At 45.6% G+C, this 14,734-nt stretch overlaps 1 protein-coding gene across 1 annotated transcript in view; it reads right to left on the bottom strand.

Moving 5' to 3' along the window:
* C1H2orf73 (chromosome 1 C2orf73 homolog) overlaps positions 1 to 9,869 on the bottom strand; it is a 37,342-nt gene extending 27,473 nt beyond the window's left edge. The window contains exon 1 of the mRNA XM_060249153.1: positions 9,679 to 9,869. Within this exon, the coding sequence (XP_060105136.1) occupies positions 9,679 to 9,800 (122 nt within the window). The 5' untranslated portion in view covers positions 9,801 to 9,869. The remainder of the gene's footprint in view (positions 1 to 9,678) is intronic.
* Positions 9,870 to 14,734: the final 4,865 nt, after the last annotated feature.

Raw genomic sequence — 14,734 nt, 5'->3', positions numbered from 1 at the left:
ATAACATTACTATGGATGCAGAGAATGGCGGTTCTGTCACTGATGAAGAGCAAGATGACACATTTGCATTTTAAATAATTATTGAATAACTGTTATGCACTGGTGCCCCATGGCACAGAGTGGTAAAGCTGCAGTACTGCAGTCTGAACTCTTTGCTCACGACCTGAGTTCGATCCCGGCAGAAGCAGGTTTCTGGTACTGGCTCAGGTTGACTCAGCCTTCCATCCTTCCAAGGTCAGTAAAATGAGTACCCAGCTTGTAGATGACTGGGGAAGGCAATGGCAAACCACCTCATAAAAAAGTCTGCCATGAAAATGTTATGATGCAACATCACCTCAGAGTCAGAAACGACTGGTGCTTGCACAGGAGACTACCTTTACCTTTATCCAGTCTGACAATCACCAACTTAATTAGTTGATTAATTGATGAAGGATGTTTTTAAATTTTGAAAAAAAATTTGTAGATTAAGAAAAACTATTTTAGTAACATAAAGAATGTCTGTTGAAGAAATGCATTTTTTTTCCTGGGAAGTTTGAAAAGAACAAAACCTCCCTTTGCATTTTAACAGTTTTTTCTCTGGGCAAAGAACAGGCTGGGAAGGAGGAAGTCAGTGCAATTGCTCTCCAGATTTGCCTTCTTACAAATGCTAATAGATCTAGCCAGGGGTCATTTTGTAAAAAAAATAGGTAGAGGAGCTCATTAGCACAACTCATTAGCATAAGCCACCACCACCAGACAAAAGCAATCTGACGCAAGAAAGGAGAGCCCTGCACGAGCGAGGCTTGATTAGGCTGGATAGAGATCCAGCCAGCCCAAGCAGGCGTCGCTTGCCTGGGACTCTCCTGGGCTGCACCCCCCCATGTCAAAAGGCCAACAAGCCACCCACTGCCCAAAATCGCATAAGAAGTGGAGAAAGGATGGCTCAGGCTTTTTCAGGTGTTAATGAGGGCTGCGGGGTGTGTGGCAAAGCCCCTGGTGGCTGCCTGCTCTCCTAATCCAGAGATTGTTATGCAGCTGCACCTTAAAATTCAATGGACAACACAGGTGGGGAGGAAGAGGGGAAACTTTCAGAAAGGTTCAGGAGCTGTGCTCCTGTGAGCTCCTGCTAAATCTGAGGCCCGGATCTAGCAGGAGAGATAATGGGTGGATCAAGCTAATCCACTTCTCCCCCCACCCTTTGAGCAGGGAACAGAGATTTGGAGGTGTAGCGGACTGGGCCTGTGTCAGCTAGCAGGCCCTGGCTCTGCCTACCCCTTAGGATTCCGACCTGAAGGAGACATTCTACTCCTTTGCCTCAGGGTACTGCTGCCACCACTGTCCATCTTGGGCTCTGGTTAGGAAGGACAGCCTCCTAATCTCCTTTGGTGTCACTAGGAACCTCCCTCAGGGCTTCCCAGGGATCTTTGGGGCTTCCCTGGAGACTGGCAACTAGCCATTTTACCACTTTTCTCCTTCCTAGGGATCCTCTAGCTCACTCCTAGCATTTCCAAGTGGTTGGGGGAACTGTGTGGTACAGAGGGATTTCACTCCTTCAACAATCAAAAGATTTATTTAAAATAAAAACACTTCATTTCTTTCCATACTTTAAACTCATGCCCTATCTAGGTAGTATGCTGGGCAGGTACTTTACTTTGTTACTCTGGGGTAAGCTAGTCAAACATATCCCCCAATACAGCTGTCTCTGTCCCAAGAGCAGAGCTCTGTCTGTGGCAAGATCCAACCAATGATAGACTAGCTTCCCACCCAAAAACACAATTTGGGTGACCAGACACAGCAGTTCCAGCCCAGGAACTGGATCTCTCTCTTGCAGCATTCTGGGACAGAACGCATCCAATGTTCCCTCTAAGCTGCAGAGCAAAAATTCTACTTTGTGAGCTACTGGTACTAAAGTTGTGAGTTACTGCATAAATTATTGTACTCTGGGGCCATCCTTCCTGAGCTAAAACAAAAATGTGTGAGCTGGAGGCTAAAAATATGTGAATTAGCTCATGCTAACTCAGGTTAGAGAGAACACTGATAACCTCTAACCTTGATAGATTTCCTGTCCTCTCCAGGAAGCTGCCCTCAGATTACTGGTTAAAGACAGGAGGGTAGGAAGGAATGAGGAGATTAGGCCAAGGCCTACCTAAATTTTGATAGTCTCCTCCCATCCAAAACACACAGACACACACACACACAAACTGGTGTTTTTCCACAGGAAGTATTAAATACTAGAGAGGCTTGAGGAAGTAAATTCTGGAGGATCGCATAAAAAGCTTCTCTGATGTGGCTTGATCTGGTCAGTGGGAAGAGAAAAGAGAAGTCATAAAAACTCCCGGTACTCAGGAGAAAGGTCTCTTTCTTTGGATACGGAGTCCTTGAGAGCACAGAGACCTCTCCCATGGGAAGGCAGCCATGTTTGACAATGCACTGGCCTAAGGAGCTGGAGGGAACCTCAAGGTAATGTAATCATTGTAGGGATTTGTAACTACCTAAACTAAAGAAGCCTGCCCTATATTTTAACATCTAACAGGGCATGTATAGAGAGAGGGACAGAGGATTTGCTTTTTACCTATTTATTTTGGGAATCCCTTGCACAGTCTGCAGCTGTGCTAAAAGTATGCTTGTAAACATTTTCTTTTAAATAAATACTTCATAACTTTTGATGCTAGGAGTGGTTCTCTGTACCACATAGACCTCTACCATCTTGGGTGCGCTATTTTAAACAGAGCACCAGGGGAAAGCAGGCAGTGGCAAGTGACTATTCCTCCAGGGATGCACAAGGCAGTAATATGTCTCTGTGGTGACCAGACACTGCATAGCGGGAGACACAAAGGCTAGGCCTCAGAACTGGAAGGGAAGCTGGGAGTCCTGACCCTCCCAGTGGGCAATTCCTTACAAAAGTCAGATGGTGATGGCGAGTTACCAGGCAGAAAGAAAAGCCTCTCTAGGGGTAGAGATAAACCTGGGAAAGCAGGGCAGAATAGGGCCTGCGGGCCAGAGCAGGCCCGTTCTGCCACAGTCTGTATTACAATTCAACAAAGAACCAGAATGTAAACAATATGTGTATGTGTGTTAAGTGCCATCAACTTGCTTCTGACTTATGGCAACCCTATGAATTAATGTCCTCCCAAACATCCTGTTGTTGACATCCATTCTCAGGTCTTGCAAAGTGAGGACTGTGGCTTCCTTGACTGAGTCAATCCATCATGTGACTAAAGCACAATAGCCTCAGTTTTGTCATTTTAGCTTCTAGGAAGTGTTCAGGCTTTATCTGATCGAGAAATCACTTATTGATCTTTTGGGCAGTCCATAGTATCCTTAAAACTCTCCTCCAACATTACACTTCAAAAGAATCTATACTTTCTTCTGTCAGCTTTCTTCAGACCCACAAATAACAATGGGGGGTCATGTGGCATAAATTAACTTGATCTTGGTTGCCAACAACACATCTTCTCATTTAAGGATCTTTTCTAGCAACCTTTTGCAGTCTCAATCTTCTTCTGATTTCTTGGTTGCAGTCTTCCTCTTGATTGATGATGGAGCCAAGGTATAGCAAATCTCAAACAATTTCAATTTCTTCATTGTCTAATTCCCCAGTAGTCATTATTTTTGTCTTCTTCATGTTCAACTATAATTCTGCTTTGCCTTGGCAGTTTCTGTTTTAACCTTCATCAGGAGTCATTTCTTCACTAGTTTCTGCCAGTAATACGGTGTCATCTGCATATCTAAAAATATTCCCTATACCCATTTTCACCCCACCTTCATCTAAATTTAATCCAGTTTTCCTTATACTCTCTGCATACAGATTGAAGTGATAAAATACATCCATGTATGACACCATGGAAAAAAACCCCAGAAAGGATGGAGACTGGTGAGAGGTGCAGAAGATAAAATATAGCCAGAAACTATGCAAAATGAATATGTGTTTCTTGTGGAAACATTGATAGTGAAATGATAAACAGAGTTACACTCCTCTAAGCTCACTGACTTCAATGAGAAGGGTGTATCTGCTTAGGATGGCACAGTGAGTCTACTAATGTCTATTGCTGAGTATTTTTGTGGAGAAACAGTTAAGCTCAATCAAGATGGAAATGCTATCAGTTTAAATGCAAAGACATGGAATTTAGGACCAGATGTCACTGCAAGTCTGTTAGCTGTATGCATATGACGTGAGCTCTGTTATATGAAAGCTTATGTTGGAATAAATTTTGTTGGTCTTTTAGGTGCTACTCTTTTATTGTTCTATTATCGAAACATTCAAAATAAACTTGGGCAACCTGTGATATGATGTTAACCTGGCATCCTAGTATACACCACAAATAAACGTATAAATAAATGCATATGCAAATGTTATTACCTGATTGCAATATTAGTATTTCTTCTAAGTCTTCCTCTAAATAATCAGATATAAATACAATAATTTAAATGTAAAAGGTCCACTGAAAAAGGCTCAAAATCAAAAGTCATGCTACAGACCAGCATCAATCAATTGCTAAAGTGCTTTTGACAACTGGTGTTATGCTTGTCTCAGTTTATGATTTTATTATCCATATTTAAAATTGAACAGAAGAAGAAACATTCTTTTCTGGGTCTGCCGCAAACATTTTCAAAAGCAACAGGAGATACATCCACTCCCATCTGCAACTCAGTAATTTCTACAGAGCTTGAATCAGAATAAAATTTAAAGGTGCCACAGGAAGCAAAAACAAGGATAGTAGTTTCGCAGGGACAAATACCCCAAATTAGTGACTGTTCCTGGCAAATACGGGAAGATGGGAGCTCTCCCCACTGAAGATGCTGCTCCAATTATCATTGTTCTTGAACATGGTAACAAAATTCAGTAAACACTGATTGCATCTATTGTATGTAGTATGTAAAGTACAAATGTAGTATAGTATGTAAAGTACAAATGGCATTCCATTGACCATCTTAAAAAGCCATTTAGAAAACGCTGTAAAAACAAAAAACAAAGCCAAAAGTCCAGCAACTAAACCGGGTGCAACATATCCATACACACCTCTTTAGCAAAAATTCATGAGATGTGAAAGAAAAAAACCCCTGATGCATTTCTGAAGGGATAAATAGGCAGTCTCCTAGAACTAAGCTTGCAGACAGCTCCATCCTGCATCTGATAAAATCTACCTGCTCATTCACACCCATGCTTTCTCCCACATGCTTGGGCCATATTTGGTAAGAGTCATCAGGAAGACCTAGAAAATTGTATATGTTCAGGCTGCATACTGTACTATGGGACAAGCTCTTTACATTGGTATGTCAGGTCAGTGCACGTTCAACTAATTGGATATCAGAAATACTTCTGTCTCCTTATTGATAAGTGGCTGTTTAAGCAGCTCTGCTTTTACAGTTCATGAGCCAAGATGATCTCTCCTCCAACATTCCTCCTTACCCTGCTTAGTGTTTCTGATCCCACATCTCTCTCCGCCCGCCTGTCTTCAGTCACAGCCTTTCCTCCAGACTTATTAATGACTTGCCAGGATCTCATTCCAGCACAAGTCTCACTTCTGTTCTTATCCTTCTCAACTTATCAGCAGCCTCTGACATGCTGGGTTAACTCAACATCTTTATCACCTTGACATATATGGTTTGCATGAAGCTCACGTCCAATGGGCTTTGTCTAACTTATCCAGGGGCTTTTCCCTAGCATCCTAAGATAATGAGCAATATCCTCTGTGTGCCTGCCTATTGTATTCTCGTAATTACATATGCTCTTCATTACAGGCACTAGACAACTCAGTTTATGAGGAGCATCAAGCAACAGCCAGTGGTAAATTTAATTTATGACTATACTGTATTGAATTGTGTGTATAGAAGGGTACAACATGGATTTTCCACATCCAGTACCAAAATGTACTCATGCGCCCATAATATAGTTTGATCTCACACTAGTTTAGCATGCAGTTGCCATGATTAATTCACTTGACTTTTGCACAGAATCCAGAAGGCATCCTAGCTAGCCAAATTGCTGCATTTGATTGTTTTCTGTATTGTTTTCCATTTTCCCAAACTTTTCCAGACCTGGTGTGCGGTGATTTATTTAAAATTTAAAAAAACAGTTGCAGTATGAGCCTCTCTTGTATGGTGAGTCAAATTACTATTGAGGCTTCCTAGTGTTATTTGTCCTTTCAAAATTTCATCTCTTTTTCTTCCTGTCTGATTAATTATGTCACATGCTCTCAAAGTACTCATGAATCTTGTCAGTTATCTATTCCTGTTTCTCTGGTAGGGTGATGGTAGTGACAAGTACTGTTTTGCACTTTTTAGCCAAAATTACTAGCCCTTTAAAAAACAAATTATAACTGCTATTTCATAGTTGCTAGGCAGGAATATCATTGTTATGAGCTGTGACTCTGCTAAACTACAAAGCTGACTGAGTGGGCTGAAGCTTAATCCTGCGAAGACAGAGGTCCTTTGCTTGGGTCGCCGTGGTCCGGAAGGGGGAATCCCCCTACCAGCCTTTGACGGTGCGCCGCTGATAGCGGCGGACAGGGTCAGGAGCTTGGGGGTGCTGTTGGAGCCTTCCCTAAAGATGGAGGCTCAGATAGCAGCCGCTGCCAAGTCCGCATTTTTTCATCTTAGGCGGGCAAGGCAGTTGGCCCCCTTTCTGGAGCGCGACGACCTAGCAACAGTGATCCATGCCACGGTCACCTCGAGGTTAGACTACTGTAATGCCCTCTACATGGGGCTGCCCCTGTCCCGAACTCGGAAATTGCAGCTGGTGCAGAATGCCGCGGCCCGGCTGTTATTAGGTCTCCCAAAGCGGGAACACATTCAGCCGGGTCTTCGGACCCTGCACTGGCTTCCAGTAATATACCGAGTCCGGTACAAGGTGCTGGTTATCACCTTTAAAGCCCTATATGGCTTGGGACCTGTCTACCTGAAGGACCGTCTTTCCCCGCACGTTCCCCAGAGAGTACTGAGGTCGGGAACACAAAATCTCCTTACCATCCCTGGGCCGAAGGAAGCCCGCTTGAAGTCCACCAGAGAAAGGGCTTTCTCTGTTATGGCCCCTACATGGTGGAATCAGCTGCCGGAAGAGGTGAGGGCCCTGCGGGACCTTGTTCAGTTCCGCAGGGCCTGTAAGACGACCCTCTTCCGGCTAGCCTATAACTAGCTTGAGAATTTTAATGTAACTTGCTGGATTTCTTTTATATACAGATGCAATATTTATTAATGTGTATTAATAACTAAGGTTTTATCTGTTTTATCTGTTTTATCTGTTTTAAATATGGATCCCTTTATATGTTTAACTATTGTAATTTTGTTGGATCTACTATTGGAAGCCGCCCTGAGCCACTTCTGGGAAGGGCGGGATACAAATCTTAAATAAATAAATAAATAAATAAAAACACACAAAAATAGCCTAAGAGAAAATAGGAAGTAATTGTTTAGGCTGAAAACAAAGAAACAAAAGGGAAAGATTGCATGGAGAAAAAAAATTTAACTTAAAAAAAAAAGATAGGAAGAACTTGTCTGTGGGGAATACAACCCTATGCTAAGTATAAAATCCTCATATTCCAGGATCTTTCTGTGATACTAAAAGCTGAAGTGTGAGATTTTAAAGATTTAAGTCATAGGAACTCATAACAAACAAAGTCATAACAAGATATTACTCTGCAAACTGGTAAAATTGGTGACTGCCCAACCAAGTGCATTCTCTGTGGTGTCTCCCACCATGCAGAAAGGCTAGCCTGAGTAGATTAGCAAGGTTCCCACAATTCTATCAAATCCACAGAAATATCCAGCAGGGTTTTTTTATAGAACTGCAGTGGAATTGTAGTGCAGAAGGATACCTTCATTACAGAACAGGATGTTAGTCCACTGCAATGGTTATTGAAGAGAGCACCTTGCTTTTACTACAATACCTTCTACCTTTGTAATCCCACTGTACCTTGCAGAGGTAGTTGTGGTTCTCATTGTTTACTAATTCTGTAATCCTAGGCCAACTGCATTGTTCATTGGATATTTTATGTTGTATAATCACACTGCTTTTATTCCATAATACACCTTAAGCTTCAATGAGAAAGGGAGGCTTTAAATAAACTCTTTCCCAAGTCATGAATACAACTGGGCCTAACTGTAGTGTATCGCTAGGATGCCATTACGATATAACACAAGGACGATAGACCAAGCAAACGCGGCCATGTGCAGAGGCGACTGGGCTGCCCCCAGGCGACTCCGCACAGGGCGCAAAACACCCCGCCCATCACAGGCTGTGGCGGGAAGTTTAACTGGCCAGGATTGGGCTGGCCAGCCAGGGAGGTTGTTCCGGGATATTGTATATAAGCGGGGCCCGGCCCGCGTGTTCGCTCTCTTGTAACGTGCCTCCATTAAAGCATGTTGCCCTACCAACGTCTCCTGTCTCAGTACGTTACACTAACTTTGTTTCTGTTCACACAGAGGCACAGAAGCCCACCACTAATGAAAAAAGCTGGCATTCCCAATGTATTGGTTGCCCTCCTCATATTATTCAACAAACTATTAAAAAGCATTCCTTTAACTGTGTATGCCATTTCTACATGAGTGCTTTATTATTTAAACACACTCTGTGTAATTGTTCTTGAGACCAAGTGAGAAAGGCAGACTATAAATGACATAAATTGTAAGCCGCCCTGAGACTGCTTTGGTGGGGAGGGCGGGATATAAATCCAATAAAATAAAAGAATAGTGAAAAGACTCTTAAAACAGTTTTTCAAATTAAACTGTAATACAAATGTATGTAATGTATACATAATTATAACATACTTAAATAATAGGAAATTGGGAATTACAGTTTTAACAGATCTGGAGAATGAGGGAATAGGAGGTAGATAATGAATTTCACCACTGCAGGCTTCAGGTGGTACATTCCAGTGCAGTAGGTTCCTTCACATTAAAACAAACACAATAAACACTCTGTGTCAACAGAGACTAGTACAACGAGAAGAGTGGTGCCATCTCTTTGTTTGCTAAGCTGGTTTTCTGTTTGCAAGGCGCTTTTAACATTATAGAGGAGCACCCTCAAATGTGAGCCTTGTAGCCTTGTGAGTTGTGCAGGCCATTCTTCCACTTCAATATGGTTGTCATCTGGTGACCCCCCCAAAGATTTCAAATGAAAGGGGGGTGGGAATTCAGGGGAATGATAAAGTTCTCAGTTTTTGTTCAGGGGGAGAAAAGTTTGCCTTGGCTATCAGAAGTTAGGAAACCACTATAGTGAATAGTGTGATGAAATCCTGAACTCTCAGTGAGGCTCAATTTGTGCTTTCTGTGTCAGTAGCCTTTTTAACTGCAGCTGTGTGGAGGCTGACCCAAGGGCAAAGCCACTTGTGCAAATCACAAAATACAGCACAGTGTCTATCTGACATCCGACCAACACGCATATCCGGTCAACAGCTGACATCGAGGCAGGAATTTAACAGGTGAAGTCTTCCCTGCTCTTGCACCTACCTAAAGGGAAAATAAATCTGTTCGATTTCTGCCTATCTTCCAGCTCTTCCAGACTCCCTCTTTCTTCCTTTAGTAAAAAATTCTCCCAGGATGCTCTTCACGCAGAGTCCCCACGCAGGCCAGTTCTCGCAAAAGGACTGCGCGGCAAAACACCTGCTTGGGTCTCCTTCCCTCTCTCCCTCCCTCCCTGCTCGGCGTGCTGCACCGGCGCCTCGGTAAGACCAGCCCCGGAAAGGACGGAGCAGCACTTACAGCTGGCGCGGAGCCATTCTTTGCCGCCGCTCCATAGACAGGTACGTAGCGGTGCCCAAGGGAGCAAAACGGCGGCAGTGCGCACCTTCAGCCGCCACAAGGCAGACAGAGCCGCACTCCATTGTAGAACGGTTGCTAGGCGACGGCGTGGCGTGCAAGGCAAAGAGGAGGGGCGAGAACGTGGGAGGGCGGAGTCTGAGGTTTGTGCGACGCTTTGGCAGACGGCTGCTTGCCTGCAATCAAGGAGGCGTGGAATGAATGAACCAGATGTAAAGGGACGCAAGACAAGATTCGTGGAAAAGTTCAAAGGTCCGTTCCTAAATATGTTCATGAGTTAATAGCAGATAGATAGAAGTGTGTTATTTCAAGAATTTTCTGTTGTCAATTTCTATACCTCTCTCCCCTTGTTTGTTTTTAAAGGCTTAAAGCGCCACCTAACTCGAATCAAACCATGATGACTTTAATTTCGGCGTTCTCTTTTTCTCTCTCTCCGGCTTGTAATAATTTTATAATTAGATCGTAAGCTTACTTGTTTTCTTTGACGTTCCGTAGAGAAGTTTTTAGTTAACAGTATCGCATTGTTACTGAATGTCTCTTGTGCTTTCTGAACTGTTTCCTGCATTTTGTCGTCTGCCTTGAGTCTCAGTGAAAAAGGCGGATTATTAAATGAAGTAAATTAAATTAAATTAGTATCCCCAATCATATTAATATGGAGCTTGTTGATAGTAGAAGCTCCTAATAACTAGAGATAAGTACTCCTGAGAAATGTGGTTGCCCTCTCCAGCTTGGAATTTTTTTGGAGGGGGGGGACTGGGGAGGATGGAGTTTTGAGAGAGGAAGGAATTTAGCAGGGATGTGATGCCATTACCTTGAGGGTTATTTTATTTCATTTATACACCATTTTTCTCCCCAGTGGGTACCTAGAGTGGCTTTCAACATTTTCTCCTCACAACAGCTCTGTAAAGTAGATTAGATGAGAGCACATAAGTAGCCTAAGTTCACCCATCAAACTGAGAGCCAGTTTGGTATAGTGGTTAAGAGAAGCAAACTAGTTTGCAGAACTGAGTTCAGTTCCTCATTTCTCCACTTGAAGCCAGCTGGATGACCTTGGTCCAGTCACAATTCTCTTAGCCCCCAAAATAAACCTAGCTCCCAACAAAAGGAGCTGGACTAGAGTTTCACACTTCCAGACAGTCTCCAGATCTGCTGGCTATACTACACCCACTGCCATACTATACTATACCCATACACTTAGTTCTTGTGGCAGTTTCTTACACACCCAGGGAATGTTGTTTACCACTGTGGGGTCAGGCAGCAATTCTTCTTCAGGCCAATTTTGCCAGGGATCCTGCAAAGGGGTTTTTTTTGAGGGGGGGGATCTTCTGGACGTGGAGCAGGTATCACTGGGGGTGTGGGGTGGAGGTATTTGTGAGTTTCCTGCATTGTACAGGGGGTTGGACTAAATGACCCTGGAAACCCCTTCCAACTCTGTGATTACCCAGCAAACTTTTATGGTAGAGAGAGTATTTGAGCCTGGGTCTCCCATAATCTAGTCTGACATGTTAACCACTGCACCATGCTGATTTTCTTTGAATTGCTTGTTCCCTTCAACATGCTGCCTTCTCTGCTGCACTATTTAAATGGTTAACCCTGGAAAAGAAAACACTCAGTGTCTTCTGCCTCCATTGTCTCTTGTTTTGCTCAGAGTAATGAACCCCGGTCAGTCCCATCCATGCTTCTTGGGAAGTGTGTCCATCTGAGATTAAGAGAAACTATTCCCGGGTACCTGTGAATGGCTTGACAATCATAACTGAGCTACTGCACTGTGTCTTGAGGAGAGATGCCCCATGAACAGGCAGTCTCTTGTGGTCATCCCAATAAGCCCCATGAACAAGAGACTCCTTCCTCCAACACACTAGCTCTGGCCAGTGGTCACTCCATTGTGTCAGTCAGTCAGTCACATTTTATTTATATCCCGCCCTCCCCGACCAAGCGGCTCAGGGCGGCTAACAGCATAAAACTCGATACATACATTATATAATAAATAACATTTGAAGACAGTTAATTAAAATCCATAAAATTCTAAAAACATTAATACGTTTAGTGCTATTCCATCGGCAAGTTTACTTGGCAATTTAGTAGTATCAGCTGGTGAAGGCCATTTAGAACAGGGTGGTTTTGCAGGCCCTACGCAATTGTTCAATGTCCCGCAGGGCCCTCATTTCCTCTGGGAGGTGATTCCACAGTTGTGGGGCCAAAACTGAGAAAGCCCGAGTATGGGTACTCTGGAGTCTTACCTCCTTTGGCCCGGGGATAGTCAGCAGGTTCTTCCCTGCTGACCTCAGTGCTCTCTGGGGTTCGTACGGGGAGAGGCGGTCCCTAAGGTAGGCAGGTCCTCGGCCATATAGGGCTTTAAAGGTAATAACCAGCACTTTGTAGCGAATCCGGTATACAACTGGTAGCCAGTGCAGTTCACGCAGCCCCGGCTGTATGTGCTCCCGCTTTGGGAGCCCCAGCAACAGTCTGGCAGCCGCGTTCTGCACTAGCTGCAGCTTCCGGGTTCGGCACAAAGGCAGCCCCATGTAGAGGGCATTACAGTAATCCAGTCTCGAGGTGACCGTTGCGTGGATCACTGTTGCCAGGTCCCGACGTTCCAGGAAGGGGGCCAACTGCCTTGCCTGCCTCAGATGAAAAAAGGCTGACTTGGCAGCGGCTGCTATCTGGGCCTCCATTGATAATGAAGGCTCCAGTAGAACTCCCAGGCTTCTAACCTGGTGCGCCGCTTTTAGCGGCGCCCCGTCAAAGACCAGGAGAGATATTTCCCCTCCTAGAGCGCCCCAACCCAGGCAAAGGACCTCTGTCTTCGCTGGATTCAATTTTAGCCCGCTCAGCCTTAACCAAGTTGCCATGGCCTGCAGTGCCAGGTCCAAGTTCTCTGGGGCGCAGTCAGGTCGGCCATCCATTAGCAGATAAAGCTGGGTGTCATCTTCATACTGGTGACACCCAAGCCCATACCTCCTGGCAATCTGGGCAAGGGGGCGCATATAGAGAACTGCTCCCTGAGGCACCCCACAATGTAGTGTGCGCCTCTGGGAGAGCTCACCCCCGATTGCCACCCTTTGTCCCCAATCCTCAAGGAAGGAGGAAAGCCATTGTAAGGCCAACCCCCTAACCCCAACATCGGCGAGGCGGCAGGTCAGTAGCCGATGGTCGACCGTGTCAAACGCGGCCGACAGGTCTAACAACATCAGCACCGCCACACCGCCTCGATCTAGATGCCGCTGGAGGTCATCCACCAAGGCGACCAGCACTGTCTCCGTCCCATGACCCGGGCGAAAGCCGGACTGGCAAGGGTCTAGGATGGAAGCGTCATCCAGAAAACCCTGTAACTGCAACGCCACTGCCCTCTCTATAATTTTACCTAAAAACGGTAAATTCGAGACCGGCCAGTAGTTTGCCAATTCGGCCGGATCTGCTGTACTTTTTTTTCAAGAGGGGGCAAACCAAGGCCTCTTTTAAGGGCGTTGGGAAACGCCCCTCCAAGAGGGATCTATTTATGATGTCCCGTAAAGGACATCTAAGCTCCCTCAGGCAAGATTTAATTAGCCAGGAGGGGCATGGATCTAAATCGCAAGTTGTTGGGCGTGCAGAGATGAGAATTCTGTCGACTTCCTCCAGGCTGAACGGGTCGAATAAATTGAGAGAGTCCCAGGGTCGGCATGGAAGACACTAGGTCCATTGCCTGACTGGAGGCCGCGTCATCGGCATGGACATTGAAGTCACCCAGGACCACAAGCCTCGGGTGCTCCAATGCCCAGCCCGACACCGCCTCCATCAGGGATGGTAAGGCGCTGGCTGGTGCGTTAGGTGGACGGTACACCAGCCAGATCACCAACCCCTCTCTGACATCCCACGTCAGGCCGGCACATTCAATGCCATTGATCGTTGGGGCCGGGAGAGCCCGGAAGGAGTAATCCTCCCGTATGAATAGCGCCACTCCTCCCCCCCGCCCACTAACCCGTGATTGATGAAAGACCGAGTAACCCGGGGGGGGGTCATCTGGGAGAGAGCCACTGTCTCCCCCTCTTGCACCCAGGTCTCGGTCACGCAAGCCAGGTCTGCGTCCTGCCGAAGCAGGAAATCTCTAAGAGTCTCGGTTTTATTATTTATAGACCTGGCGTTGCATAACACCAATGACGGGCGTGGGCAAATCCTCCTGGCTCTATTACCTGTCACCGTCGGGATGGGAAGTAGACTGGAAGGGGGCCGAGCCCTGTTTTGTCTCAGTCCCCTTCCCCCACTCCTCTGTCCCTTCCCACCGCCATATCTTCCCCTCCCCAGGAGCACTGGAATCCCCTGGCCAGGCATCCACAGCTGTGCTCCAGTGTACTCTAAGTTGTAATAATATGTCCGTGCCCACCTAGCTGCAGAGCTGTGAAGAGACATGTAATAATCTGTTTTCTGATAGTATCTTTGAAGAAGAGCAGCAGAAATTCAGCCAAGAAGTTTCCACCCCAGTACAGAGAGAGAGATGCAATGATGGGGAAAGATTTGCCTTCCATTCTCAGAGTGACAGAAAGCTGTGGCAACCCTGCATCTCCTATTGGAGAAGTGTTCTCAGGACCAGTTCTAGGTGTGTGGGGGGCTGGGCAGACAGTCCCAGTGACCCTCATCTGCCCGCTATCAGGGTCTTCCCATGCCCTCCTTTCCACTCCCACACCTGCATGCCCCCATCTGCCCTTGCTTGTAAATCCTGCTGCTGCCCATGTTCAGCTGCCTGGACCACCTGTGCACCCTTTCCTTGTCAGTACCAGCCAGTGTTTAGAGCTGGGAGTGCTGCTGCCAGTGCCACCAGGAGTTCTACCACTGTGCAGCATCCATATGCCCTTTCTTGATTCTGGACAGTTGGAAGCACAGGTACAGACAGGTGACAGGGGAAGTGTATGGGTGGGAGCAACAGTGGGCCCCACCAGAAATTCTGGGCCCTGGTGACACTAGCTTTTGAGTATTTTGTATGAAAGATAGTTTGGCTTGGGAGTTCACTGTTACCTGGTAC

This window comes from Heteronotia binoei, chromosome 1 (genome assembly GCF_032191835.1).
Source record: "Heteronotia binoei isolate CCM8104 ecotype False Entrance Well chromosome 1, APGP_CSIRO_Hbin_v1, whole genome shotgun sequence".
NCBI classification, from domain to species: Eukaryota; Metazoa; Chordata; class Lepidosauria; order Squamata; family Gekkonidae; genus Heteronotia; species Heteronotia binoei.
This window is presented reverse-complemented; position numbering and strand designations above follow the sequence as displayed.